Consider the following 26959-nt stretch of genomic DNA (forward strand, 5'->3'; position numbering starts at 1 on the left):
AAGTAGCTTTATATTTCTGCGTTATTAGCATTCAAAGCATCAGAGGTAACACAAATCATTAACCTCTGAAAGCACATGCATACATGCATGTTTAAAGGCTCACTTTATGCTAATTATGTGGTGTAGAACACTAGGTGTTCTAGTTTTGCTTTGAAAGAAAATGACATTTTTTGCAAACACGTCACAACACTTTTCAGTAATTTTGAGAGTGTGTGTGTGTGTGTGTGTGTGTGTGTGTGTGTGTGCGCGCACATTTGTGCATCAAAAAGGAATACACACCTCTGTTCCAGATCACGAATCTTCTCTCTGAGAGGAGCCACAGCCTAAAGTGAGACGAAAAAGGAGAGATGCAGTATTTGAGATGAGAGCACAAGTCAGTGTGGGTGTGTTGTGGGTGTATAACGTCTCCTGACAGGCCACGATTGGATACAAAAATAGTTCATAACAAACTTAACCGCCTATGACAGGAAAGAGAAAATATAAAAATAATTCGTTTTTCAAATATTAACTTTTTGTCACCCTCTGAGGGCTTGTCTTTGAGAAAACTCAATCATTTCAGGACCTGCAGATACCCTGTGGAAAGCAAAGTATGACCCTGTGAGAGCCAAATCCATTGATGTAAGATATCAACGTTAATTTAAACTGTTCAGATTAATATTATGCCAAGGATATTGAACCCAATCCCTGCTTACAACATAAGTTAACAATGATCTTTGTCCTTGCTGTATTTTAATACGTTATGAGACTGAGCTTAAGCACAGCGGTGCTTTGAACAGAGTGTTAAGGTCAAATTACAAATTGATCTGACATTGCACTGATGTTCCACAGCAGAGGTTCACAGTGAGCAACCCGCTCTTTTTTTCTGTTATCAAATGTCCAAAGTGACCACACTATCTGCTCCACAACAACAGATTTTCACAAGTCAATATTCAGGCGTTACATGACAATTCTGTTTCACTGGCAAACTACGGTACTCCTACAGCATACATAAGTGCATATTCTAAATGTTACTATACTATGTTCCTTTTCCCATACTATGTGAGACTAGGCAACGGTAAATAAAATTCTGTTTCCCATTTGCAGGAACATTCATATCAACTGTGATCAAATAAAAAAAAAATCAAAATTAATAAAACAGAAATAAGAGGCAATTTGCTTTATTCATATTAAGGGAACATCATCTACTTGTTGAATGATCCCATCACCACAAAAAAAAGAAAGAAAGAAAGAAAGAAAGAAAGAAAGAAAGAAAGAAAGAAAGAAAGAAAGAAAGAAAGAAAGCTGAGAGTTAATCTTGTTTTTGCTCACAGCCATCTGCCATGCACACATGCTTCAACTGTGGGGAATCTGTCTGTCAATAAACACATCCAGTGTTCTCAGGAGCAAAAAAAAAAACAACCAGATATTTCTACATTTTTCTCAGGAATGGGCAACAGTCAGTTTATTTAGCCTGAACAGACAGCTGCTTAACTCATAATTTGGGAAAGTAGCAGAATGAGTGTAATGGCCCCATCAGTTTTGCAATAGTTTAATTTTAGGGATAATTGACACATAATACATAAATGAAGAGTTGAGAAATATGTTTATATGTATATATATATATGTGTGTGTGTGTGTGTGTGTGTGTGTGTGTGCGTGTGTGTGTGTGTGTGTGTGTGTGTGAGAATATAGACCTATTTCACTTCAGACTTTTATTTCAGCTGCCGTGTAGCATTACTCCACATATTGAAAGACATCTCCTTTAACACAGTGGAACAGTTTTTCAATGTTAAGGGGTTTCAAAAATCCCAATTGTGCTGAGGAGCACTTACTTTGATCTGACAAGAGGGCAAAGTGTGATGTTTATGCAAGAGCTCAGAAAGTATAAAAAGATGCGAAGTTGAATTCTCAACACGAGGCGATCTTAAAAATTCAGCGTTTTATGAGGATTGGGATTGGTGTGGGTGAGGTTAAAACTGCAGCGATTCACGCCAGGCTGCACCAGAGTTTATGGGCTCAATCAATCAATCATCACTATGTAAGGCCAAAGCATGTGGAGGTTGCAAAAGAATGTAAATCAACAGAATGTCCGAACATACACGTCTTTAGAAGGGTAAAGTGTGTACTAATATGTTTATGACAGAGAGATAAACAGTCGCTGACAACCTCCAGCTGACCTCCTGACCAAGGAGGGTGAAAACACATTAGGGGGTGAAAAGAGCTTTCTGAATCAAACTCACTTCATCAATTCTCTGGTCAATCTTCATTTCTCCGTGTTCTTGTATCGACCTATGACAAGAGAAAGACAGCAGAGGGGGGATGAGATGATTGCAGCAACAATCACAAGGCCATTGAAAATAGCCCCTGACTTGAGGGGCACGGTACCATAGCAACACACAACACACCACACCACCCCTACCAATCCGTTAACATATATGATATATATATATGACATATATATGAATCAAATCACATAACTTTATATCACAATATCTATATATGTATAGCTTGATAGTGCCATTTTTTGCCTGCTGTTTGTTACAAAGAACTGTGCTTTTAAATTAAAGACGTGTTAAATCAAACACATTCATCACAATAATCCTAAAATCACATAGCCCTCATGGGTTGGCAATACTGTAAATAACGGCCTAACACAACCAGAGAGCTTAAGGGGGCAATATAAAAGAACTGGACACCTGTCAAAGTCATACTCCAGACAAATACAGGGCAGCATACCCAGAGTAATCGCTAAATGCTAAATGGTTAGCTCAGTTAGCCACCTGTCCTATTGGCTAACTCAGAGTGTTAGCACTGAAAATGCTGGTGGAAAGTGCCCCCCGGAAAAGGCACCAGGGATGGAGCTAGGCAAGCGGGGAACATATCCAGGCTCAGCAGCCTCCCAGTGAACACGGCCGCACTGGGACTGAACACAGCCTCTGAGACAGAGGGAGGCCAGTTTGACAACAGGGAATACAGTGCAGAGGTGATGTTCAACAGCTCCTGCCACGACTCTGACTCCTTGTACTACTTCACTGGCTTTGACAGGGCATGTTTGCTATTTTGAACCTTGAATAAATAAATTCAGTGTAGCTGTCATCTCTGAACAGCATCAACAGATTTATCAACTCATTACTGTTTTTTTTAACCATCTCAATCACACCGTGGCCATCACAGCTCAGCTATTACTGAGAGACAAGCTGTGATCTGGTACATAATATGTAGAAATGTATGCAACAGTAGTAGTAGGGAGACTGTGAAAGTCCACTGCGAGAAACAAGATTTATGGGGTTTGGGCCAGCTATAAAAAGACAAGTATTCAATACCTGAGCAGCAAATTACTTTCATTTTTATCTTTATTGATATTGAGGCAATATACATTATGGCAAGATCCTGATTTCCCTTGGTTGGAAGAATAATGATGTGTTTTTTGTCTCGCACTGCACGCTCTTGTCAGGATTGGTTCATTAAATGGGTAAAACTACATAGCATCATAGAGTACAAAGTCTCGTGCTGATAAAGATCACATTCATCAGACCACTGAAGAACGCCGCTGGCCCACTTACTACCTGTTGCACGTATCACCTGTTTACATACTGTGTTGCACATGTTTTTATGGTTTCATAGCAATTACCTGCACTACCTGCACATACCTCATATTGTTTATACTTCATGTCACTTGCACTACTATTATATTTTTTTGGATATTATGACTATTTGCACTTCTGGTTAGATGCTAATCTGCATTTCATTGACTCTGTGTTGCACTCTGATGATGACAATAAAGTTGAATCTAATCTAATCATGTTCAGTATAAAACCTCATTAGACTACTGTTTATAGACCACCCCATCATTCCACCGCTTTTATCAGTGATTTTTCAGAGCTTTTATCAATCATACACACCACTTATAACAGAATTGGCGATTTTAACCTGCACGTTGATAACACCTCGGACTCACTGTCCAGAGAATTCTTAAACCTTTTAAATTGCATGGATTTTTATCAGCACGTCACACAGCCAACTCACAACAGAGGACACACCCTGGACCTGGTCATAACTTATGGCCTCTCTACTGGTGTGTCCTCTGTTGTTGACCTGGCGGTGTCGGACCATTATTGTGTGTATTTTAATATCGCCAGTTTTAAACATCAGGGCGCCCCGGTGAGAACAGTGAGGAAACGCCACCTAACTTCTGAAGTGGCTGCAAATTTTATCGAGATTTTACAGAGCACTCCTGCAGAAGTCTTACCTGCACCCTGTGATTTTATTGTTGACAATTTTAACAGGAAATTGCAATCATCTTTAGACTCTGTGGCTCCACTGTTAACGAAAACTGTAAAAACAAAACCTTTACCCCCGTGGAGAAGTAAAGATGAAATTAAAAAATCAAAAAGACTATGCAGGATTGCAGAGAGAAGGTGGAGAAAAAACAAACTCACAGTTCACTATGAAATATTCCGTGAACAACTCAAATCGTACAATAAAACAGTCAAACAGGCAAGAATATCCCATTTCTCAAACCTCATCTCAAATAATAAAAACAACCCAAAATTACTTTTCTCCACCTTCGATCTTTTAACTAATACTATTTCTAAAAAATCCCCAGAGACACCAACGGACGCCCTCTGCGAAGACTTTGCAGACCACTTCAGAAGTAAAATCGATGACATCAGATCCAGGCTTGTATCACATCAGAATGTAACTTTTAACACACCTGGACAGTCGATTTTACCCGAGGAAACACTGGAGAGTTTTGACCTGGTTGATGCGAGGACACTTGGTCGAGTTTTCTCCCAGGTAAATCCAACAACCTGCCTTTTAGATCCAATTCCCACATCACTTTTAAAGACATTTTATGGATTCTTTGAGGAACAAATCTTAAATATAGTGAATTGCTCTCTTCAGACGGGTGTCTTCCCTGCTGCCTACAAAATGGCAGTGGTGAAGCCCCTTCTGAAGAAGAGCAATTTAGACCCCAGCATTCCTAATAACCATAGACCCGTATCCAACTTACCCTTTATTAGTAAGATTTTAGAAAAGCTGGTTTTTAACCAACTAAATTATTTTTTAAATACTAACAACATTTTAGAGAAATATCAGTCTGGTTTTAGAGTGAACCACAGTACCGAGACAGCCCTCTTAAAGATTTTAAATGATATCAGGTGTAATGCGGACTCACAAAAACTCACAGTCCTGGTGCTACTGGATCTAAGTGCTGCCTTTGATACAGTAGATCACCACATTTTATTAAATAGACTCAGAAACCTGGTGGGCCTCTCTGGTACTGTTTTTAAATGGTTTTACTCCTATCTCACAGACCGTTGTTTCTATGTAAGTTTGGATACATGTTCCTCCGGAACCCGTGAAATGAAATGTGGGGTACCCCAAGGGTCAATTTTAGGTCCAGTACTTTTTAATCTTTACATGCTTCCCCTTGGGGATGTCATCAGGAGACACGGCATCAGTTTTCATAGCTACGGTGATGATACACAGCTTTACATTGCCGTGTCTCCTGATGACATGGGGCCTATTGATAACCTTTTAAACTGTATTTTAGACATTAAGTCATGGATGGCAGAAAACTTCCTACAGCTCAACCAGGATAAAACAGAGGTTTTAGTTATTGGTCCTGAAGGCAAGAGAGAGACACTTTTACCAAAACTACAAGGTTTTACACCATCACAATCTGTTAAGAACCTGGGCGTCATTTTAGACTCTGAGCTTAGTTTTATTCCTCATATTAAAAATATAACAAAGATTGGTTTTTACCATCTTAAAAATATAGCCAGAGTCCGCCCGTTTCTCTCTCAGGCTAACACGGAGGTGCTGATGCATGCTTTTATCTCCTGCCGTCTAGATTATTGTAATGCCCTGCTCTCTGGTCTTCCCAAAAAGACTATCTATAACTTACAATTACTACAGAACTCAGCCGCACGTGTGCTGACGAGGACCAGAGGGCGGGAGCACATTACACCGGTTTTAGAATCGCTGCATTGGCTCCCCGTGTGTTTCAGGATCGACTTTAAGGTGCTTTTATTAGTTTTTAAGTGTCTTAACGGTCTTGGGCCATCTTATTTATCTGACCTGTTTTTATCATACCAGCCCTCGCGGATCCTGAGGTCCTCTGGCACAGGCCTTTTGATTGTTCCAAGGGTTCGGACCAAAGCCCACGGGGAAGCAGCATTCAGCCATTATGGTCCGAAGCTTTGGAACAGCCTGCCAGAGTGCATCAGGACTGCAGAGACTGTTGATATTTTTAAAAGAAGGCTCAAGACTCACCTTTTTAGTTTAGCTTTCAATTGATTTCTTATGTTCTTTTAACTTAGACATGTTTTATCTCAGTACTTTGTCTTTTAGCTCTTAGGTCCTTTTATTATATTCAATTTTAGGTTTTAGGTCCTTTATTTTATTGTCTTTTAGGTTCTAGGTCATTTAATTCTATTGTCTTTTAGGTTTTAGCTCCAGTGCTTCCTCATGGGGGGCCTCCGCACTGGGACGGGTGTCTGGTCTGCCCGCCGGGGCGTCGTCCTGGGGACCCCTCAGGCGCAGAGGACTGGGGGGCTCTGCACTACGTGTGGAGTCCACCCCGGTTTGTCTGGGTTGGGGGTCTCCGTTGTGGCGGCGCTCCCTGTGGCCACGGCCGGTGATCCTTTGCAGTGCGGATGAGCTCCCCGTAGGTGGTTTTTTCCTCTCATGATGCCTCAGTGCCCTGCCATTTTCATTGGGGTGGGTGTGTGTGGTTATGTGTATGTGTGTGGTTGTGTGCGGGTGGGTGTGTGCATGACGTATGTCTGCGGGTGTGTTGGGAGGGGTAGTTGCTTTTATATTGCTACGTTATGTTTTTATCTTTTGTCAAGCACCTTGTGCTGCATTTTTATGTATGAAAGGTGCTATAGAAATAAAGTTTGATTGATTCATTGATTGACTACTCACTCCTTCCACAACAGACGACTTCATGGAGGTGAGTAAAAGTGCCACTGCTCGGGCGCTCCTCTGAATTCTGATTAGTGCATTTATTCTTAACCATTCCAGAGATGATGAATATGAAGCATTATTTCTTCCACCCTTACATATTTGTTACACTATGAACTTGCAGATTAAATAGTGATACAAAGATTAATCCTCTGAATGCCAGAAAGTGCCAGCGGGTCTGTAAGGTGTTGGATTTTCAAGGTTCTGACAAGCCTTGAATGTATCATGAGAGATCAATGTTTCCATTAGGAAAAATAATCAAATCCTACATGGCTCATTTCAGCCTGCCCCAAAAACAAACCCTTTACACTAAGCACATCCTGTAAAAAAACATTCAACCCTGTGCTCATCAGCGCAACTGGGAAGCTTTGAATGACGAGGCGGAGGCCAACAGTCACGTCACAAAGACACGGGGCAGAGACAAGACAGATTGTTTACAGAGGTTATAAAAGTGGAAATAGTTCAATATGTAATGCATGTGGAGCCCAGCCCCCTTTTTATCAAATAGCTGTAGTGATAACACTTGTGGGCACTTAGACTTTGCTTTTTTTTTGAGAATATTTTCTTAAAAAGTAGTTAGGTAATAGAGAAATCAACTGTACCTCATGTTCGTATATGTTCCCCAGACGGCTGAAAGACAGAAAGAGAAAACTTGTCACAAAAAAGCCAGTATCATGAATTCAAGTGCATGCATTGTGCAGTCAGCGATTATGGTCTGTCTAACAAAAAAAATAGCAACACTCCTAAACAGAGCCCAGTGAAAGAAGTCCCAGTAATTATCTTATTTTCTGTCTGTTCCTTCATCATTACTGTTTGACAAGTGGACTAAATCACTGAGTTGTCATTGATCAAAATGTCCATACTCATCCATAAAAAAAATCTGACTATTTTCAAAGGGATTAATATGAAAATCCTGTCTTTCAAATCTGGTTATTTCCTATTTATTTTCTTCCAAACTTTTTTGGTTCAATCTTTAATCTTAAAGAAGAACGAAGACAAATAAAAAATTAAACCAATGACAATGGTTGAATCAATGCTGGATTTTGTCTCGCCTCAGTCTTGAATGTGTGATATAATTCACAGTGAGTGGGAATGATCACTTTTGCATCGCAATTTTCATTTTTACCGCAAGAACTATTAAGATAATAATGACGTGACATTTGTTGGGGTCTGCACCATGGACCCCAGGAAGAATAGTTTTGGCATTGCCATAGCTAATGGGGATCCAAATAAATCAAATCAAATCAAACAAGCATGTTTTCTTACATTAGTGATAAATTGTTGACCCCTGCTTACAAAGCATTATTAGAAGAATAATCACCCATGATGCGAATCAAATAAAATGAACACATGAGCTCAGCTTGCCATAACCACAAGGTTCATAAGTATAAATCAACGTGGTCAAATTAACTGTGACTCTGTCGCCATATGGTCTGATAGGCACGGGGGATGACATCATGAGTTTCACAGACACCATGTTCACTGTGCACCCACGACACAATCCTCTCAACAATCACTCTGTTCAACAAAGCAAAGTAACAGGCCCATCAAACATTTCATCAAAAGGATAATAGTTCGACAGTCAGAGTAATTAGTTTTGGTAAGTTTATACTTGTACTTCATACTCTTGGAACATGATGATCTTGGGAATTTACTTCAATAGACAGCATAGTCATTTTAATTAATGTATAATACCAGTAGAGCTGCAGCTAATAATTACTTTCATTATTGGTTCATCTGTTGATTATATAAAATAATGAAAATTGTCCTTCAAAACTTCCCACAGTCAAAAATCTCTTGAAAATATTTTCTGTCGTTATATCAGCGATCTTATAATGAAAATCATTCAATTTACAGTCGAATGATGGGTTGTGGTGAGGCAACGTTTGGTATTATTCTGTGATAAATCACTTGAACAATCTATTAATTAGATAAAGAGTCGCTGATCAGTTTTCTGTTGATGCACTAATCAATCAGTGGTTACCTTCAGCAGGTGTGGAAATAATACAAATCTAAACTGCCTCCACCACTTCATCACATAAAACTCTCTCGCCCCTGGTGGGAACAGGACCCCATGAAAATGAAAAATGAGGCGGTGCATCCTCCTGAACTTAAAAAGAAACCTAGCCCATCTAGAAGTACATCTCATTGTTCCTGAATCTTGAAGCTGCCAGGCTGGTTTAAACAGCATGTATGTGCAACCAGTCTTCTAAGTCTTGGATGCATTGTGGGGGGGCTGCCCCCAAACAGTTTGATGTGACAGTTTTAACTACTCCCACGAATTTACAGTTTGGTTGAAAATAAAGTCACATGAATGACGACAGTTTTAACAGATGATATACATTCAGTTACACATGTGGGTGTACTTACAGGCAATGTAGGCGATCAAAGCGAGGGCAAAGAGTAGCTTCATCATTCTTCTGTTTAATCCTGATATCAGCCAGATGACCCGCTTCATCATCCGCTCAATGCAACAGGACCAGGAAACCAACGAGCCACACGTTTAAGTCCAGCTACAGCATTTTGACTCTCAACTGTGCATGTCCTAGCTGGAGTACGGTCTTTCGGGTGTCTTGATACTATTAAGCAAAGCTGCCACTGACTTTACACACCTAATTCAAATAAAGCGCAACTAGCTTGACGGGACAGGCGAGCTAGCTGCTCCTGCTACGTCAACACCAAGCAGGAGCAGTTTACGTGGCTAGCAGGGTACAAACAGGTAGCGATGAGTGTCAGGTGGGAAGCAACACTGTGGAGTGTCAACATTCACAACTACATCTAAACTTATTTATCAGCGCCATTTAACCCCCGACTGCACAAACACTTATATTAACTACAAGACATGGTCGTTTCTTACGTAAACAGGTATTTTAAAGATGTGTTTACAACTGCGGCAACGCCTCAACAACAATTAACACTGTGAAGACAAATGCTTAGCCGTTAGCAGGACATTAGCAATCAGCTACAGCTAGCAAACAAGCTACTAAACTGACATCGTATTTTTCATTAGCTGGTAAGCTAGCTGACGCCAAATAAACAACTCATGCGAATCCTGCCTTACATTTATATGTTAAGTACCGGGGAAATGAAACAGCTGTTCATTTTAAAGGTGCACAAATGCGCACAGAGTGTCGGAGTTTGCTTCTCTCAGTTGGGCCGAGGGATGGCAGAGGAGCGATTACTCATGGCTCGATTGAGCAGCCTGACTTTTCCTGCGGAGGCTGTGTGACGTTCATTTCACTTGGCGAGACTAAAATCACAGCACTCGGTTTGTTTTATTCGTGTGAATCTACAAAGATCGTTGATTTTTTTTAGAGTTACAAAAAACCATAACATTGTATCAAATCTTTATCATTGTACATGACGGCGAAGCTGTCACGTTACAGACTCATTTATTTTCAACACTGACACAATGGCCCATTCATTCCAGCTCACGAAACTTTCCACAGTGCAGTAATCTAACCTTGTTGAATACCTTCTTGGTTTTACCGATTCAACCACTGTAACCCGTTTGGCACTGTAAGCATTTTGTGTGGACGGATTTGCATTTGCTAAATGTAAATGTATACTGTATGTCCTTATGCTGCAGGTATTATTTATAGAAAGACAACCAGAAAGACTGTGCAATACGTGTGTTATATTTGTTATGTAAATGTGTGGATCAAACTTTTATCATGTATATTCTTGGTGTTAAAAGCTCAAATTTAATCCATTGAGTCTCAAACCTTAACTGGTGAAGCGGAACAATGACTAAAACAAGTAACTCACGAATATATTTGTAGTCATCTACAAGAAGAACAGCTGATAATCACAGTCAGGATCAGAGTTGGAAGGACTGCAAGGAATCTGACGTAAATGTTGTATTTAATGTACTTGCATGGGAAAAAAGACCTACAGCTCAACAAAAATAGTGAGTCAAGAAATCCAAAAACATTAACAATAAATAATATATACAATGGATTTTACAATGTGTGTTGTGTGATAGTGATGAATGTTCATGTTAAAAACTGCATTATTGGATGATACATTGCCAGTCAGTGGATGTTTTGGTGTCAGACCGTTAGTGACACTGCATGTCAATGAGGAGCACTTTTTGTAAGCAATGATTTATGAGTGAAATACTATGTGGAATTGGAACAGCAGTTCAAGATGACCACTGAGGTCTGAAAATACAGAACAGCAATTTTCTGCAGTAATTTATACTTTCATATCAAACAAAGCCATCATTAGCACAGTATACACATTTTTCTTATCTTAGACAAATGATCTTTGAGTTAAAATTTTAAAAAAGAAAGAAAGTTGGTTCATACATAGGTGGGAAGAAAAGTGCAGTCCTGGTGTGGTTGTTGTCTTCAGATCTGTAATTGTGTAATGTAGATCTGTAATATCATATATTACATCTGCACACACCTGATTCTCTGAACCAGTGGCGGACTCAAGAAACTGGTGATGCATTTATGGTGAAACAGTTCCAAACATCGGTTAAAATGAAAATTTGTTTTATTAAGTGACTCAGATTTAAAATGTAACTATTACAGCTCTTTAATTAAAACACATAGGAAACTATTTACTAGTTAACCTTTCAGAGGCACATCAAGATCAAGTGATTGCCTAATATGTGGGGCAGCCTGCACTGCCTCATGCTTTCAAAGCACACCCTAGAGGGCCTCACGTCACATTTTCTTCACTGAGGGGCAATCCAGAATGCACTTTATCACATTTTCTTCGACACTGAGCCACCAAACAAGGTACTTCACCATGCTTCATCCATGGGGGTGTCCAGGAGGGCACATCTGCTGTGTTTTATTCAAACAAGGCCACAATGAGTGCCCTGGAGCGTGCAGTTCTCATGTGTATAAATCCAGTCAGACCTCATTAAAAACACTCCTTACACACATCAGCTCTGACTGAACAATAACAAGGACAAGTAGGTTACCAAATATAGCTATTTCTTTAATTATTTTTTCTTTTTTGTTTTAATAGAACTGCTCATATGATACTGTTTGGCTTTTAAGAGATGGCACTCAGCCTTTTACCCTATTAATTAGCGTGATTAACCACATCTTGAGCTACACTAATATTCAACTGGCATGCAATGGGTGGATTTAACTTTAAATTAAGCACTGTCATTTTTGTCAGCCAATAAGATTTCTCTTGATTCAAATGTGTTATGAATTGATTGTTTTGAACTGAGATTTCTCAGTCGATTGCTAAACAGTATTGCAGTATTGCATGAAATGATGGGCTTGATGACAAGCAATGAACATGACATCCTTAAAAGAATTATGTGAGTTTTGCTAAGAAATTGAAATGGAGGCTGCACGGTGGCGCAGCAGGTAGTGCGCGTGCCTCACAGCAAGAAGGTCGCCAGTTCGATTCCCGGGTCGGGCCTTTCTGTGTGAAGTTTGCATGTTCTTCCCGTGCATGCGTGGGTTCTCCCCAGGTACTCTGGCTTCCTCCCACAGACCAAAAACATGCTCATTAGGTTGACTGGTGACTCTAAATTGCCCCTAGGTGTGAGTGTGAATGGTTGTGTGTATGTGCCCTGCAGTTGGCTGGCGACACCTCCCGTCCATTGACAGCTGAGATAGGTTCCGGCCCCACCGCCACCCCGAAAGGGATAAGTGGCATAGAAAATGGATGGATGGAATTGAAATGGAAAATTCAACCTTTCCTGACTTCTTAATCATCAGACTTTATTAAGTATTATGTGAAGTATTCTGATATTTCGGGTAGCATGTTAAAGGACCAGTGGCATCTAGGTGTGGTTTCAAAATGCAACCCCACTCATCTCAACCCTCCCATTCTAAGTGTGTAGGAGATCCTACAGGCTAGAGGCTGTGTTTGTTTTGTCCATTCTGGGCTACTGTAGAAACTTGGTGGTGCAGACTCTACTCCCTCTGTATATATAAAGAGCTCATTCTAAAGTAATGAAACACGATTCTTGTTTCAAGGTGATTGTACAGTAATGAAAACATAATTATGAATATCATATTCCCTTTCTGCCAGCAGATCCCCTTAATGCTACACACTGGACTGTTCATACTCTTCCACTGTTTACTTGTGCACTTGAATTATCTGATGTGGGAAGCACAATGATAAGACAGATAAAGACAGAAAACATACTGTGTAAACATCGTGCCAGTTTACCTCGCACTCGACTGAGGATGCATCAGTTGGTGACTTGGCCAACACAAACAAATGCACAACCTCAAGATTTACTGTATGTGAGACTGACATGATGTTCAAACAACGCTATAATCCACGGAGCACACCTGCTGGAAACAGCTGAGTACATAAACAGACAATTTCCTCACCCTCTCTTTAGACTTATTGCAGCCTGAAGAATAGGTGAGAATAGCATATCAAACTTCATCAAAAGTTCCTGAAAAGCACTGGGCTGTGCGCCAACTTTGGCACAGTGACCACAGCCAAAACGGCAGGTCACATGACTTGTTTGTGCCAGAAATGACAGTGTCCAAAAACACAATATGAGCCATAAGTCCATTGAAAATTAAACAGCTGTGGTTTAATTATTAGACATGCTCAATGAATGGGAATGTTGCTGATCCCCAGATTTTTCATCTGAATTAACAAAATATTGCAAATGCACCGTAATGGCTCCTGGTGCCAGTGAATCACCTTCCCTTTAACATCACTATGAGGCTAAAATGGACGGTTTTAGGTGAACTGTCTCAACAACTATATGATGGATTTTCATGAAATTTGGTGAGGTGAGTTGTAATAACTTTGGAGATCTTTGGACATTTCATCTTGTGCCTACAGCCTCACAGGGATGCTAGCATGGCTGCAGGCTCTTGGTCATAGCTAAATCAAATTTTTCACACCACAAACAACATTACTTTCACCTCCATTATGTTGAGGTGATAAACAACTCTAAGGCAGAGACACAAACTGCAGCATTACACATTTAAATCTGACTGATGAGAAACAGTATGAGAGGAAAGCAGCAACACTGGTCTTATAAAAACCCTCACATTAGTGGATGCAACAAGAAATGCAATGTTCAGACACTGCATTGTAAAGGCCTCTTTCTTCTCACTTATTGTCTGTGAAAAAGCATTTCATATTTCATGTTACAAACCTTGTACACATTTTGCCAGAACCACATTGAATCCAGCGCTGCGTCAGTGCTCTCAGAGTTCCTGGTTTCTGTTTTGATTTTAATATTGTCTGCACAGCCAATGAGCAGAGACCGACATGCAGTGATTCCACTAAATGATCATATGCTACAATCCCACCTGCCCAAGAGCTGAGTTAAGCATACAGTATATTATAACATGCAGGTCGTAGATAGACTGTATGTGTTAGGAGGACATTTTTGTAAATATGGGCTGAGGACAGTCACAGTGAAACCAACTCAATTCCCTGCTGTCTTTGTACTTTGAGATTGGGCAGAAGTTACTGATGAGAGCACTCAGCTGTGGATAATCCAGTTGTTCAGGTCTTGAATAGTACAACACATTGACCATTTTATCCTGGCAAGCAGCTGTTCACGTAGAGTCCTGGATTGGAAGAAAGCACAATTATTTCAGTAAACAACTCTGTGATGAAACACATCTTTGCAGTTCAGTTCTTTCAAGGCTATACAAAATGCTTGCAAAATGCCATCCACATCCACACCACAACTGACCACATCTTGTAATTGCAAGCTAAATTACTTAGAACTTGCTCAATCTTTCCTTAATCAACAAAGAACTGCTGGAGGCAAATTAAATGTCAGAGGAAGGACGTGTTTTCATAATTTATTGAAGACAATTATGAGGAGGTATTACACCATCCCTGCTTCTCTGCTCTCTGTTTTTTTTTTTTTTTTAGTATGTTTTGATGTGGTTATGTCATTGGCTGATAACATCCCTCAGAGATGATTTGCAGTGCAACCCATCTGTCAGGGGAGGTGTTTGGTAATGGACCATCTGACAGCGTTAATAGTGTGGATTAGCATGAAAACAGCCACCACAGAGTGTCTTGTAATTTGTGGCCCTCAAATAAAAAAACTGACAGTGACTGATTGCCAGAGCTGCAGGGAATAATGCTGAGAGAAAATACAGTTATGAGCCAATGGAATCACCCACTTAGCAACAGCTGGATCTCTATGTGTGTTGTCGTAAAACAGGCAAATTTTGATCAAATTAATTAAAGTTCATAGCCAGCTGTGGAGAGCACTGTAGAATTTTGAACAGACGTTCATGGTCCAAAGAGGACGAATGCTCCTTCCCCAAAGGAAGAACTTTAAACCTGGAAGTGTCATCAGGTCAAAATTTATTACAAAATATCTGCCAAAAACATGACATTCCCATCAGCTTCAGCTTTTATTTGTGTTTAGTGCTAATTAGCAAATGTTAGCATGCTGACACACCAAACTAATGTTAAACATAATACATTGTATACCTGCTACTCATCAATATGTTAGCATTGTCATTTTGAACATGTTAGCATTCTGGTGTTAGCCTTTAGCTCCAACCATAGCAGCCTCACAGAGAAGCTAGTGTTGCTGTGGACCGAACGTCTTTGAGTGAAACACACGTGTGTATAAATGCAAATCTATTTCACATGAAAATCCATCTAGTGTGGAGCATCTAACAGTGCAAATGACTTGAGTGTTAGGAGCCTGCCTTTGTCAATGGATCTCAGTGGATCACTGTAGGATTTGCTTCATTAATTCAGTTTCTTCCTCTTTTATTACAAGCAGTTTGATAATGTAGTTTTTCTGAATGCAGGCCTAAGAAAAATACCAGATGAAAGCTTATTATTTTGCTTGTGATTTTTGTTTTTGATCTTGAGGGAATAATATAATTAGCTCTTTCAAAATGCCCAGTGTATTGGTGGCTGCGTTATTGCTACTTGATATGTTGATGTTTGCCAAGCAGAATGCATTCACAAAAGAAAAATAGCACAGTAGCAATAGAAATAATAGCATTTTATCAGGGTTCTGTAGCATCACATGTCTTGTGAAAAATAAGGAAAATCTGGCGAGGTCAGAATAACTACACTCTCATTTTTCCAAACAACAAAAGCAACTGATTAAATTTATGTTAGATCATCAAACCCATACACACCAAAACAAACAACAATGTCACAGTCCTGCATAGCACTCACCTGTGCTGCAGCTCTTCAGCCACGCCCCATACCTGCCCATCTGCACACCTAGCCTATTAGGTTCATCTGGAGGGTATTTAAGCCACGCTGTCATTCTTCCCAGTTGCCAGATTGTCTTTGCATCAGGCCTGACTCTCCAGCGTTCTTCTCCAGACTGATCTCCAGTGTCCGACCTCGCCTGTTCCTGACTAGTCCTTCCGTCCAAGCCCTGTGTCTACGGGTGTGCAGATCTTACCGCCTCGGTGGTTTCAAAGAGCACATTACTCCTCCGAGAGTAATTTCGACCTCGTCAAAATCTGTCAGTGATTTCCACGTTCAATCCGCTGTCCTCACACTAACTCCTTCTGAGCCGGCTCTCTGCTCAGTACGTCACAATGTTGCTCCAGTTGTCCATTGTCCCGTATTTCCCGTAAATCAGCCGGCACTGCCATCGGGTCCTCCACTGGCCCATTATACCACAACATGGTTTCAAGCTTTCATCAATAAGGCATTTTCACAAAGGACATTCTGACATATAGCAGGAAGGGACCAGAGCAAACGGATTGCATTCCATTCGCCGGCTTCAGCTTCAAGGTCCTGGTATTGTTCATGTTAGTCACACTGTCAAGACTTACACTCGAGTAGAACACAGACATTGCTAATACTGTCAGTAACACCTGTGCTTCTCCTACAAAGACAAGCGGGAAAAAGGCTCTTTATAAACCCTCCCATCACTGCTAGTACAGGCAACAGTCAATGCTCATGAGAAGGGCTGGGAGATGTAGTCCAGTCTTAACGAGTGCCCATATAAAATCCTCTGAAGTTCAGATGCTGTGCTGTCAAGAGGAGTAATGATATGATGACAACGTGCTAAGAATCATAACGGACATTTTCCTTCATGGCCAGCTCTTTCATACCTTTTCAGCTCTTTTTTCAGACATTTTTAATGCAGAGTGCATTTGATTTAGATATCTGTCCTTGAGGTTCTAACTGTGAGCTAAAATCTGATTTCGAATTGAAACAGGAAGCTTCATGTTTGGACTTTGCTTTTAGGAGTGTTGCATTATAAAAATGACCAGATGGAGATAATAAAGAACAACAGCACACATACTGGCTGAGATGTTAGCGCATGCACAGATTGCTTACAGATTTGACCGGTTTAGTGACTTGAAGAGACAAAAAGATCCATATCCTATTTTGTTCAACTTTACAAACAACACAAAGGAGCAAAGCAATATATCCATTTACAAACGCCTAAACACCTCAGGCTCTGACATTGGTTTTGTTGCTGTGCTATTAGGTTGTTCCTAGCTTAGGGTTAGGGTTAGGGTTATTTTCCACAAAGAGGAAAGAGTGAGCTAACGCGTTTGATTGATTGTTTGAGTTGTCGGGATAGCTGGCCTTTACAGGAAATTGTTATCAGCAGCACTCACATTACTGAACACTAGTTTTTTAATGAATTTCAGATTATGAGCTCATCCATTGCACAGAGCTTTATTTTTTTTTAAATGAATTCTGAAGTGCTCTTATAAATAGACAAATATCAGTATGGTAATATGAAGTCTGCAAATTAAGGACAACTAGGTTTTACATCTATTGGCTGAAGTGACAGTGCTCTGCTGGGTTCAGACTGATAATAACCAGACCTGACAGACGGGACTGAACATGGGCCTCATGTGGACAACTGACACCCCATTTGTGACAGCTGAAGATGTCCAGAGAAAAAACTAGTTATATCTCACACTTGATCTGACAATAAAGTATCATCATCATCATCATCATCATCATCATCATCATGCAACGTGTTCCATGATGCTCTCCATGCGTCAACCAATAGGATCACAGAGCGCTCTTCCACAGAGGAATAGTTCTTTTTCGTTTTTAGGCTTCTCTAAACACAAGACAATCAGTGTTGTACACACTGCATCGGAAGACGTTTGTTTACATTTTTGTCAGCACAAGGTGGTCTGTTAAGCATCCTGAAAAACGCATCAGCCTCCTCATTTATTTCAGTGGGGCCACCGATGACACTGCTGCACTGACGCAGACAGACCGCAAACACAGAGGCCTCTGTGAGAAAACAACGGCAAAAAGGAAAACAAGATGATGGATTAAGATTTTCAATGTAATAACCTTCCAGAAAATTGTGAAATCCAGTGATCTGGTGTCTGATAAGCCAAACTCATTAATCTGTGACTCAAACTGGGCATCCTCTCACCATTAATTATACCATCATGCCCACACCAACGCAGCCCCTTGGGTTTTCTTTAGAGCAGGCCTATTTCCTGTCTGATAGTCCGCCTGTCCATCACAGACACTCTTTGGAGGCAAAGCACAAAGAATAAACAGCTGGAAAAACATACAGTGGCAATAAAGTGTTTTGTATGTATGTTATTCCTTTCAAGACAGCGGTGAAATTAGATGTGTGCAGGCCCTTTTGACATCAGACTTGGGAATCACCGGTGTAGCTGTGGTATTGTCAATTGCTGCATTGGATTGCAAGAACTGGACGAACAGATCCATCATTACTGCTGTGAAATCCACCCGTGCTTTCCCTTCTGTAAAAAGCCAGACTGTTTAGGGGACAAAAGAGAAACTGGCGTTGCTCATCAAGCAAACACATCAGTCAAATCCAACATATGAAGTTGTCTGCCTGTCAATGTCATCACAGAGTGGGAGCCTTGTGTCGTTTGGGTGCAAGAAGTGACACTTTTACAAAGCAAAAATAAAGACTTTTATGAAAAGAAACCCGCAGTTTGTGTTCTTGACAATGTCTTTTCAATAAAGTTGAAACTTGGCTCTTTTAGTTACTTTTTGAATTTCTGTCGTGTATGTTCCTCAGCTTCCAAAGACAGGCATTAATATGGTCATAGTAATTGCAAAGAGGATAATTATGGACTCGCTAATAACTTGTAATACGGTGGCTGTAGCAAGTGCTCAATTAGACATACACCATAGTGACAGATACTTCAATGGATTTTAATGTGCTGGTGATTAAATGTGCAGCTAATGTACAGCTTGTTGATAAATGCACAGTATTTGCAGAGTTGTTGCAGTCTCCACTGTTGCTGTGTTGTTCAGGATTGTTCAGCAGGTCTGTAAAGTTAAAGCAGCATTCATAGCATACATCAAATAATTACCCTGCTGTCAGAAAGCCAAATGAAATTACATGTAGGTACAATTAAAGGAGACATGCACACACGCGCGTGTGCGCGCGGCCCAGCTGTCATTCCAATGTCTCGTGACGTAAGAATCCCCTTTAAAAGATGCTGGCTCGCGGAGCAGAGCGCACTCCACACGACACTGATCATCCATCGAAGTGTCTACAGTGAGCGCGGATTACGCGGATTAACAGTGACCTGGAGATGACAGACTTCCCCAAACATGAAGCAGCAGCTGGGAAAAGGCTCAGCTGTGTAAACTGTGATGAATAATGACGGCTTTGCCAAAATATTTAGGCGTCACAAGAAGCTCGTGCGCTCCGTGAAATGCGCTGAATCCGGAGAGGGGGCGCGTGAAGGTAACAGGTGGTACAGAGTGCAGTTTATTGCTGTTTATAGCCTTTGGGACGTCTTTCTAGGAACGAGTTAGCAGCTCCGTGCTCTCAGCATCAGTGCAGGAATTCTGAAAACATGAGGCGCGACTTTGTATCAAAGGAAAAGCAACATGGAGAAAGACTTCAGAAGAAAGTCGCCATTCATAAACTTTCCAGGTAAGCAAAGCGGCCAGCCCTGACTACCAAAACGGCTCCAGAGTGAAGACAAGCTCCGATGAATGGACAGCAGGATGTTTTCTGGTCTAACTGGTCTGAACTACAGCTTGAACCTGAGCGATGACCGGGAGCTGCTGGACGCGCCGGCGGGCAGGGCGAAGCTCTCCCCGACGGGTTTCGTCGTGTTGTCCGTGGTGCTGGGCTTCATCATGACTTTCGGCTTCCTGAACAACTTCATTGTGCTGCTTCTGTTCTGTAAATTCAAGAAGCTGCGAACACCGGTGAACATGATGCTGCTGAACATCAGCGTCAGCGACATGCTGGTGTGTTTGTTCGGCACCACTCTCAGTTTCGCCTCCAGTATTCGTGGGAGGTGGCTGCTGGGGCGCAGCGGCTGCAGCTGGTACGGCTTCATCAACTCCTGCTTCGGTGAGTTCATTATCAGTAACTCTGCTGCAGCTGGTTTCTTTGAAAAATCTTTAAACACAAGTTTTAATGTGTGTTTGCATGCCTACTTTTAAAAAGAAGCTGTTTATTTAATGATAGCACTTTTAAGTAGCTTATATTGTACTTTTTCTGGAGACTCAGTTCAGAAACACTATAAATAAAAAGAAGAGTGGAAAATTTAGGTGCTTTACCCACAATGGATATAATCTGAGATATCAAAGGGATTTACCTCAATCTAAATAGTGTGTAGTCTATACAAAATTGTGACTCATACATACTGAGCAGTAAATATACCTTTTACACTGTTTCTATATCATATGAAACCTACTTTGGCATTTCTGTACTGCAGTCTCTTTAGTTAATGGCCAACAAGTTTGTTATATCTGCAATGACATTAGTCCGACTGATTTATCGTCTAGCTCTACTTTGTATTCTGACCTTTTCCAGCCAAATGCAAAATCCTCCACAGAACAGAACAGGGATTGCAGTCAGATTTGACTTCAGTGAAGGAATTTTACACGTGATGCATTGCCCACGTTTGTCTGCATTTTACCACATTAATTATTTTACTAACAAGAACTGACTGTGAGGCCAAAGGCTGATATGGTTTGTTCCTCTGTGCCTGCATCGTTGTCCAGAAACATAACCTGTTGTCCTGTTTGGAAATACTTAAGTTTTCAGCAGAATCAAATGAGCAGGGAAGTATGGTAGGTGATTTGACAGTGGGATGATGAGGGATGCCATCCCTCTTATTAGAAAAATGACCACAATAAATCCCCCTTGTTCACCTGCCACCCCCCACCGCTCCATCCTCTACTAGCAGAGAGACTGCAGGGAAAGAGGGGTTGTTTAGTTGAATATATTAGTCTGGTTTTTCTAACTCATTGATCTCATTATTGATCTGACTGAAGTTTGTGCATGTTAGAATCTAAGACCCTGACCACAGCTCTGAAATTCGTGTACTTTAGCTGTGCTGTGTACTGATAAATCCATGGAGCTGTCTGTGGTGCTGAAATAATATAATCCCTTTTCTCTCAGCCCCAGCCCTGTCAATTCTATCGCATATTGTAGATCAAGAAGTTCATCGAGACACACTACTGCCTGTAATATTCCTATAATATTTGTACAATCAGTCATATCATTCTGAAAATACACCCCTAGACTCTACCTCTGTGTCAAGCTGTTTCAGGGGAGACATGATTACAGACGTTTGGTGTGACCTGGGAGTGGAACAGCTACTGTAATTTGACTAAGGAAATTAACTTGCACTGATTGCACCGCATTCAGCTGCTACAGTTACTGCACATAATTTGAGGTTTTTAAATATCAAAAGTGCGTGGTTTGAAAATTAAGCATTATAAAGATGCTTTATGTCTATGCCCAGTGAAAGAACAGGCCCACACAAGGCATACAGGCCTATATGATGATATGCAGAAGCAGGCTCAGGCAGATGTGTGGGGGCAGGGCAAACATTTGTTTCAATGCATTTTCAAGCTTGATTCCTGCTGGCTGGTCTTTCTGGCTTTGCGTTCGTCTGTGTGGTTATGAGTCTTGCACCACAAACTGTGATTGTGATGGAAGCTTGACAACCTTAAGTCACTGTTGTGAAAACAGTTCATACTGTCTAAGCTGCTGTGATGGATTAAGTCACTGAACTGACCATTCAGGCAAACGCATACTGGGTGCTTCATCTCACTCATGTGCTGCTTGTACTGGTTACTGCAAAAACTGCGTATTTCTGGGCTTCCTGTATGACTCATACCCAGTAATACTACTAATCTTGTACTGGACATATAGATATTACACCAAACACTGTAGACAGGCTCTTTGTGGATGAAGGAGTGCTCGTCGATAATCTGCACCTTGCCTGTGCTTGTTCATTTATTTCTCCCTTTTCTCCCTTTTTATTATAATTGTCCCTGTTTCCTTCTGTCTTCACTAACAATCCATCCACTCTCTCCATCAACATAGCAATACCTGTACATTGTGTTATTTTACCCCCCCCCCCATATCCTCTCGCTGTAATATCTGCTTTGTCTCAATGTCTATACGTTTTGTTAAGTTTTGTCTCTGTTTATTCACCTGCTGTGCTTTGTCATGCCATAACAAGAAAGGGAATTTTTATAGAGAAGAAATTCCATTTATTGAAATAAAGGCGCCCTGCGATCGGCTGGCGACCGGTCCAGGGTGTACCCCGCCTCCCGCCCGTTGACAGCCGAGATAGACTCCGGCCCCCCCGCGACCCCGAGAGGGATAAGCGGCATAGAAAATGGATGGATGGATGAAATAAAGGCTGGTATATTTCAAACTGTGTCTTTTAAATCAGCGGTTGCTCATTTTGACTTTGTTCACCCTGGGCTCCTGCATGGTACTGAACGCTGCAGATAGTGCTCATCTCAGTGAGCAGTTGGCCAGTGACCAGACACCAGCAGTCATATGCATGTTTCACGACACCTGTGGATATTGTTCTTGTGGGATTTCACAAGAAATTGCACATTGATGAGAAACTGATTTCACAAATACAGGCAGGTATATGAACATTTCTAGACTGCAGGTGGTATAAAAGCCTTCGTTTAATACTGGCAGTCATCATCTTTAAGGCAAACACTGAAGTGGATACAAGAAGATAACAGTGCAGAAAAAGAGGTAATATTGTGAAGACTGACTTTTGTGTTCTTTTTTTTCATTGTGAAAACAGTGTATGAAGATAATTTTGCCTTTACAATAACAATTAGTCATTTGGCAGACACTTTTTATCCAAAGGGATGTACATTTGAATGCACACACCAATGGCGCAGCGCCAGGGGCAGTCTTGGGGTTCAGTATTTTGCCCAAGGATACTTCGGCATGTGGACTGCTGAGGCCAGGTATCGAATCACCAATTGGCAGACAACTGCTCTACCTCCTGAGCTACAGCCACCCACACACACCTTTACATTCTAAGAAATATCTTATTCGATGTGTCTGCATGTACTTTGTTATAAATACCAATAAATGATACAAGTAAATGCTCTTCTTATTTTTTCCAAAACAACTCTTGTCTGTATGTGTGTCATAGTTTTTTCTTTCCTTGTCCGTGTGTACTTCTTTTCTTCTTCTCCTTGACATGTGCTTAGGGTCAAAATGCTTTGCAGTTTATAACAGCCAAATCACAAAATGCACAATTATCCCCTGCTTGAATGAGGCATTTGAAGCATACGGTATTTTCAAGTGTTCACATGTTCACAAACAGCCAGCACATTCATATCGTCCAGTACATCGTGTCCCCCCCAGCAGCGGCCTTGTTAAAAGACCATTAACCCATCTGATGATACATCCATTGATGCATGTCTACGCTTGTATAACAGACTGCTTTGCTTTAACTGTAAATGACCATATTACTGCCTCACATTCATTTCATCTATAAAACCTGCCATCATCCCCGCCCTGTGGTCTTTCCTTTAGAAGAGACAGCAGCGCAGCCTCTTCTATACAGCACTGCCAGAGCACAGCCTTGCACATCATAACATCATGAGTGATTGCTGGTTGTTCTTGGCCAGCCCGAGGCAAGGATCAAGCATCAAATTTTTAAAAAAAGGCTTATAAAGGTTGACATTCATATTGCACAGAGCAGTCAAAGCATAGAAAGCCTCTTTATGTCTTCTAAATGTCAGATTTTCAACCTCAGCGCCATCTTATCTTTTCTGTAAATCGCCATTTGTCTATTTACCTTCAGTCCTTTAAAGGAAAACAGAACACCAGAACTCAGGATGACTCATAGCCATATTTATGCAATTGATTTATTGAAGTTGTTCACCGTAGCTTTACAGATGTTTTCTGAGGGCTACATTTGAGAAACAGCTCTTTGTACAAGAGAGGAAAAGCCACCAATAATTAGACAAAAACATAAAAGCTGCTGTTAAGAGACAAGGCGTACCTCTCCTACTCCATCCAACCCTTCTGTCTTTACGCTGAACTGAGTTTTCTCTCCCACCTTCACATCTCTCTCTCCATATTTCAATGATAGACATCGTATTGAGTCCTTGTTTCCATCAGAGGAGTTGTTCAGTTGTAATCCCCTTCAAAAGTCACTGATCCCTAAGGTTTACAACAAACCCCTGTCCTATGATTGTTCACCAGTAACCAAAGTAAAAGCTGTCTGGGAGGGCGAACTGGGATTGAATCTAGAGGATAGCTGGTGGGAGGCTGCTCTTAGCAAAATTCACAAGAGCTCATCTTGTGCTCACCTTACTCTCATACAGTTCAAAGTACTGTTTAGGATTCACTTTCAAAAGCTAGACTGGCAAAAAATTATTCAATGCCTATTCATGTCCATTATCATCCTATTTCTGGCAGAACTATTTCAATACCTTGTCAAGTGTATAATATATTGCCGCCATATTGCCATGTTCTCAGAAGACTGCAAGCTATACTCTGCTAATTAATGGGATACAGCTTTTACCTCTGTACTGGCTAGACCCCATCTTCCCCTTCACTGGAAGTTTGATCATGATGATGATTGATTCTACCTCTACCTCTGTAGTCTTTTTTTAGCCGTGTTAGCAGTCAGTCCACCACTTGGTCCAGACTGTCATATCGCAGCAGCTACAGTCTCCTCCAAAAGTATTGGAACGGCAAGGCCAATTTCTCTTTAAATCTTTTTGTTGTTCACTAAAGACATTTGGGTTTAAGATCAAAAGATGAGTATGAGACAAGAGTTCAGAATTTCAGCTTTTATTTTCTGGAATTTCCATCTGCATGCGTTAAACAACGCAGGGCATACCACCCTTTGTTTGAACCCACCCATTTTTCAAGTGAGCAAAACTGTTGGAACATGTGACTGACAGGCGTTTCTTGTGGCCCAGGTGTTGCCTTTTAGGTTTATTCACCAAACATTAAATAGCTCTGCATGACGTGTTTTTAGCCTTGGTTTAAACCTATAAAGAGTCAATTTCTTGTTAAAGAGGGTAAAACAACATGAGGACCAGAGAGCTGTCTATGAGAGAAAAGGAAGCCATTTTGAAGCTAAGAAAAGAAAGAAAATCGATGAGAGCCATTTGACAAGCATTAGGCACAGCAACCACAACAATTTGGAATGTCTTAAAAAGAAAGAAACCACTGGTGTACTTAGCAACAGACATCGAACAGGTCGGCCAAGGAAAACAACAGTAGCTGATGACAGAAAAATTGTGAGAGCTGTGAAGAAAACACCAAAAACATCAGTGACACCACCAACAATCTCCACAGTGTAGGGGTGAAGGTATTCCAATCCACTGTTCGAAGAAGACTCCATGAGAATAAATATAGAGGCCACACCACAAGGTGCAAGTCACTCATCAGCAGTAGGAGACGGAAGGCCAGATTGGAATTTGCAAAGAAGTACAGAGATTAGCCAAAAAACTGCCCTTGACCCAAAGCATATAAGCTCATCTGTGAAGCATGGAGGAGGTAATGTCATGGCTTTGGCGTGCATGGCTGCTTCTGGAACAGGCTCATTATTATTTATTGATGATGTAACTGATGAGGGTAGCAGCAGAATGAATTCTGAAGTTTGTCTGCCAATTTACGGAGAAATTCATCCAACCTAATCGGGAGGAGGTTCATCGTGCAGTGGGACAATGACCCAAAGCACACTGCAAACAAATCAAAGGCCTTCACCAGGGGCAAAAAGTGAAAAGTTTTGGACTGGCCGAGTCAGTCACCTGACCTTAACCCAACCGAACATGCATTTCACCTCCTAAAGAGGAGACTGAAGGGAGAAACCCCCCGAAACAAACAAGAACTGAAAGAAGCTGCGGTAAAAGCCTGGAATAGCGTCACAAGTGAAGAATGCAACCATTTGGTGATGTTGATGGGTCGCAGGCTTGAGGCAGTTATTGCAAGCAAGGGTTATGCTAGCAAATATTAATGTTATTTACTATAAGATTTTTTGTTCCTTTACTTTTGCTCACCTAAAAATGCCGTGGTCTAATACAAACGGTGATGTATCCTAAGTTGTTTAATACATCTACATGTAAATACCAGCAAATAAAAGCTGAAATTCTGAACTCGTCTCATATTCATCTCTCGATCTCGATGTGTGAACAATAAAAACAAAGAAATTGGCCATGCCGTTCCAATACTTTTGAAGGGGACTGTATTTGATGGATTGTGCATGTAATAGATATTAATGATTTCCAGAGGATAAATCCTACTCATGTGTTTTGAGTGAAATATCTCAATTATAAGATGGAATTTGGTATATACTGTCATGGCCCCTCAGGATAATTTGCAATCGCTTTGGTGATTGCCTGAATTTTCATAAAGCAAGACCACCAGGTTTATGAGCATATCTGAAAAACTAATGATGTACTTATCAGCCTTTACTGCTAATTAGCAAATAGTATTTTTTCATTGCTTGCTGTGGCTTTGTTATTGTAAGTAGTGCAGGTGTTGGTCCAGATACGTTAAACATATGTATATTAGTCAATGGAGTAGGACTGTTAAGCACTTTAAAGAAGTTAAATGTCACAATTGTGTTAGCAGACCAGCAGTAGCACAAGAAAGTGCAGACAGCAGAGGCAGAGCAGAAGCAGATCAATGATTTAATGCACAAATTCCAAAAGCACTAAAGGCTTACAGGATGGTGAAGCACAGCATGGGGCAAAACCAGATGCAGGCAAGGAGCAGGCAAGGATCAATAGTCCAAAACACAGGCGAGGTTTAGGAAACCTAAACAAGGATCCACAAACGCCTGGAGAACTAAACACAGGTTACAAGGAAGAACTGGCT

At 40.9% G+C, this 26959-nt stretch overlaps 3 protein-coding genes across 3 annotated transcripts in view; 2 read left to right on the forward strand and 1 right to left on the reverse strand.

Annotated features, from left to right (window-relative positions):
- uxs1 (UDP-glucuronate decarboxylase 1) overlaps positions 1-10146 on the reverse strand; it is a 31357-nt gene extending 21211 nt beyond the window's left edge. Inside the window, exons 1-4 of the mRNA XM_070976609.1 lie at positions 9322-10146; positions 7554-7581; positions 2220-2268; positions 280-323 (exon numbers count right to left, since the gene is read on the reverse strand). Coding sequence (XP_070832710.1) covers positions 280-323; positions 2220-2268; positions 7554-7581; positions 9322-9412 — 212 coding nt within the window. The 5' untranslated portion in view covers positions 9413-10146. The remainder of the gene's footprint in view (positions 1-279; positions 324-2219; positions 2269-7553; positions 7582-9321) is intronic.
- The window catches only part of coa5 (cytochrome C oxidase assembly factor 5), a 220527-nt gene extending 194879 nt beyond the window's left edge, over positions 1-25648 (forward strand). Inside the window, exon 4 of the mRNA XM_070976624.1 lies at positions 25637-25648. The gene's annotated coding sequence lies outside the window, so the exon portion shown is untranslated. The remainder of the gene's footprint in view (positions 1-25636) is intronic.
- Positions 19339-26959, forward strand: part of tmtops2b (teleost multiple tissue opsin 2b) — a 28657-nt gene continuing 21036 nt past the window's right edge. Inside the window, exon 1 of the mRNA XM_070976616.1 lies at positions 19339-20191. Within this exon, the coding sequence (XP_070832717.1) occupies positions 19825-20191 (367 nt within the window). The 5' untranslated portion in view covers positions 19339-19824. The remainder of the gene's footprint in view (positions 20192-26959) is intronic.

Source organism: Chaetodon trifascialis, chromosome 12, assembly GCF_039877785.1.
Source record: "Chaetodon trifascialis isolate fChaTrf1 chromosome 12, fChaTrf1.hap1, whole genome shotgun sequence".
Taxonomy (NCBI): domain Eukaryota; kingdom Metazoa; phylum Chordata; class Actinopteri; order Chaetodontiformes; family Chaetodontidae; genus Chaetodon; species Chaetodon trifascialis.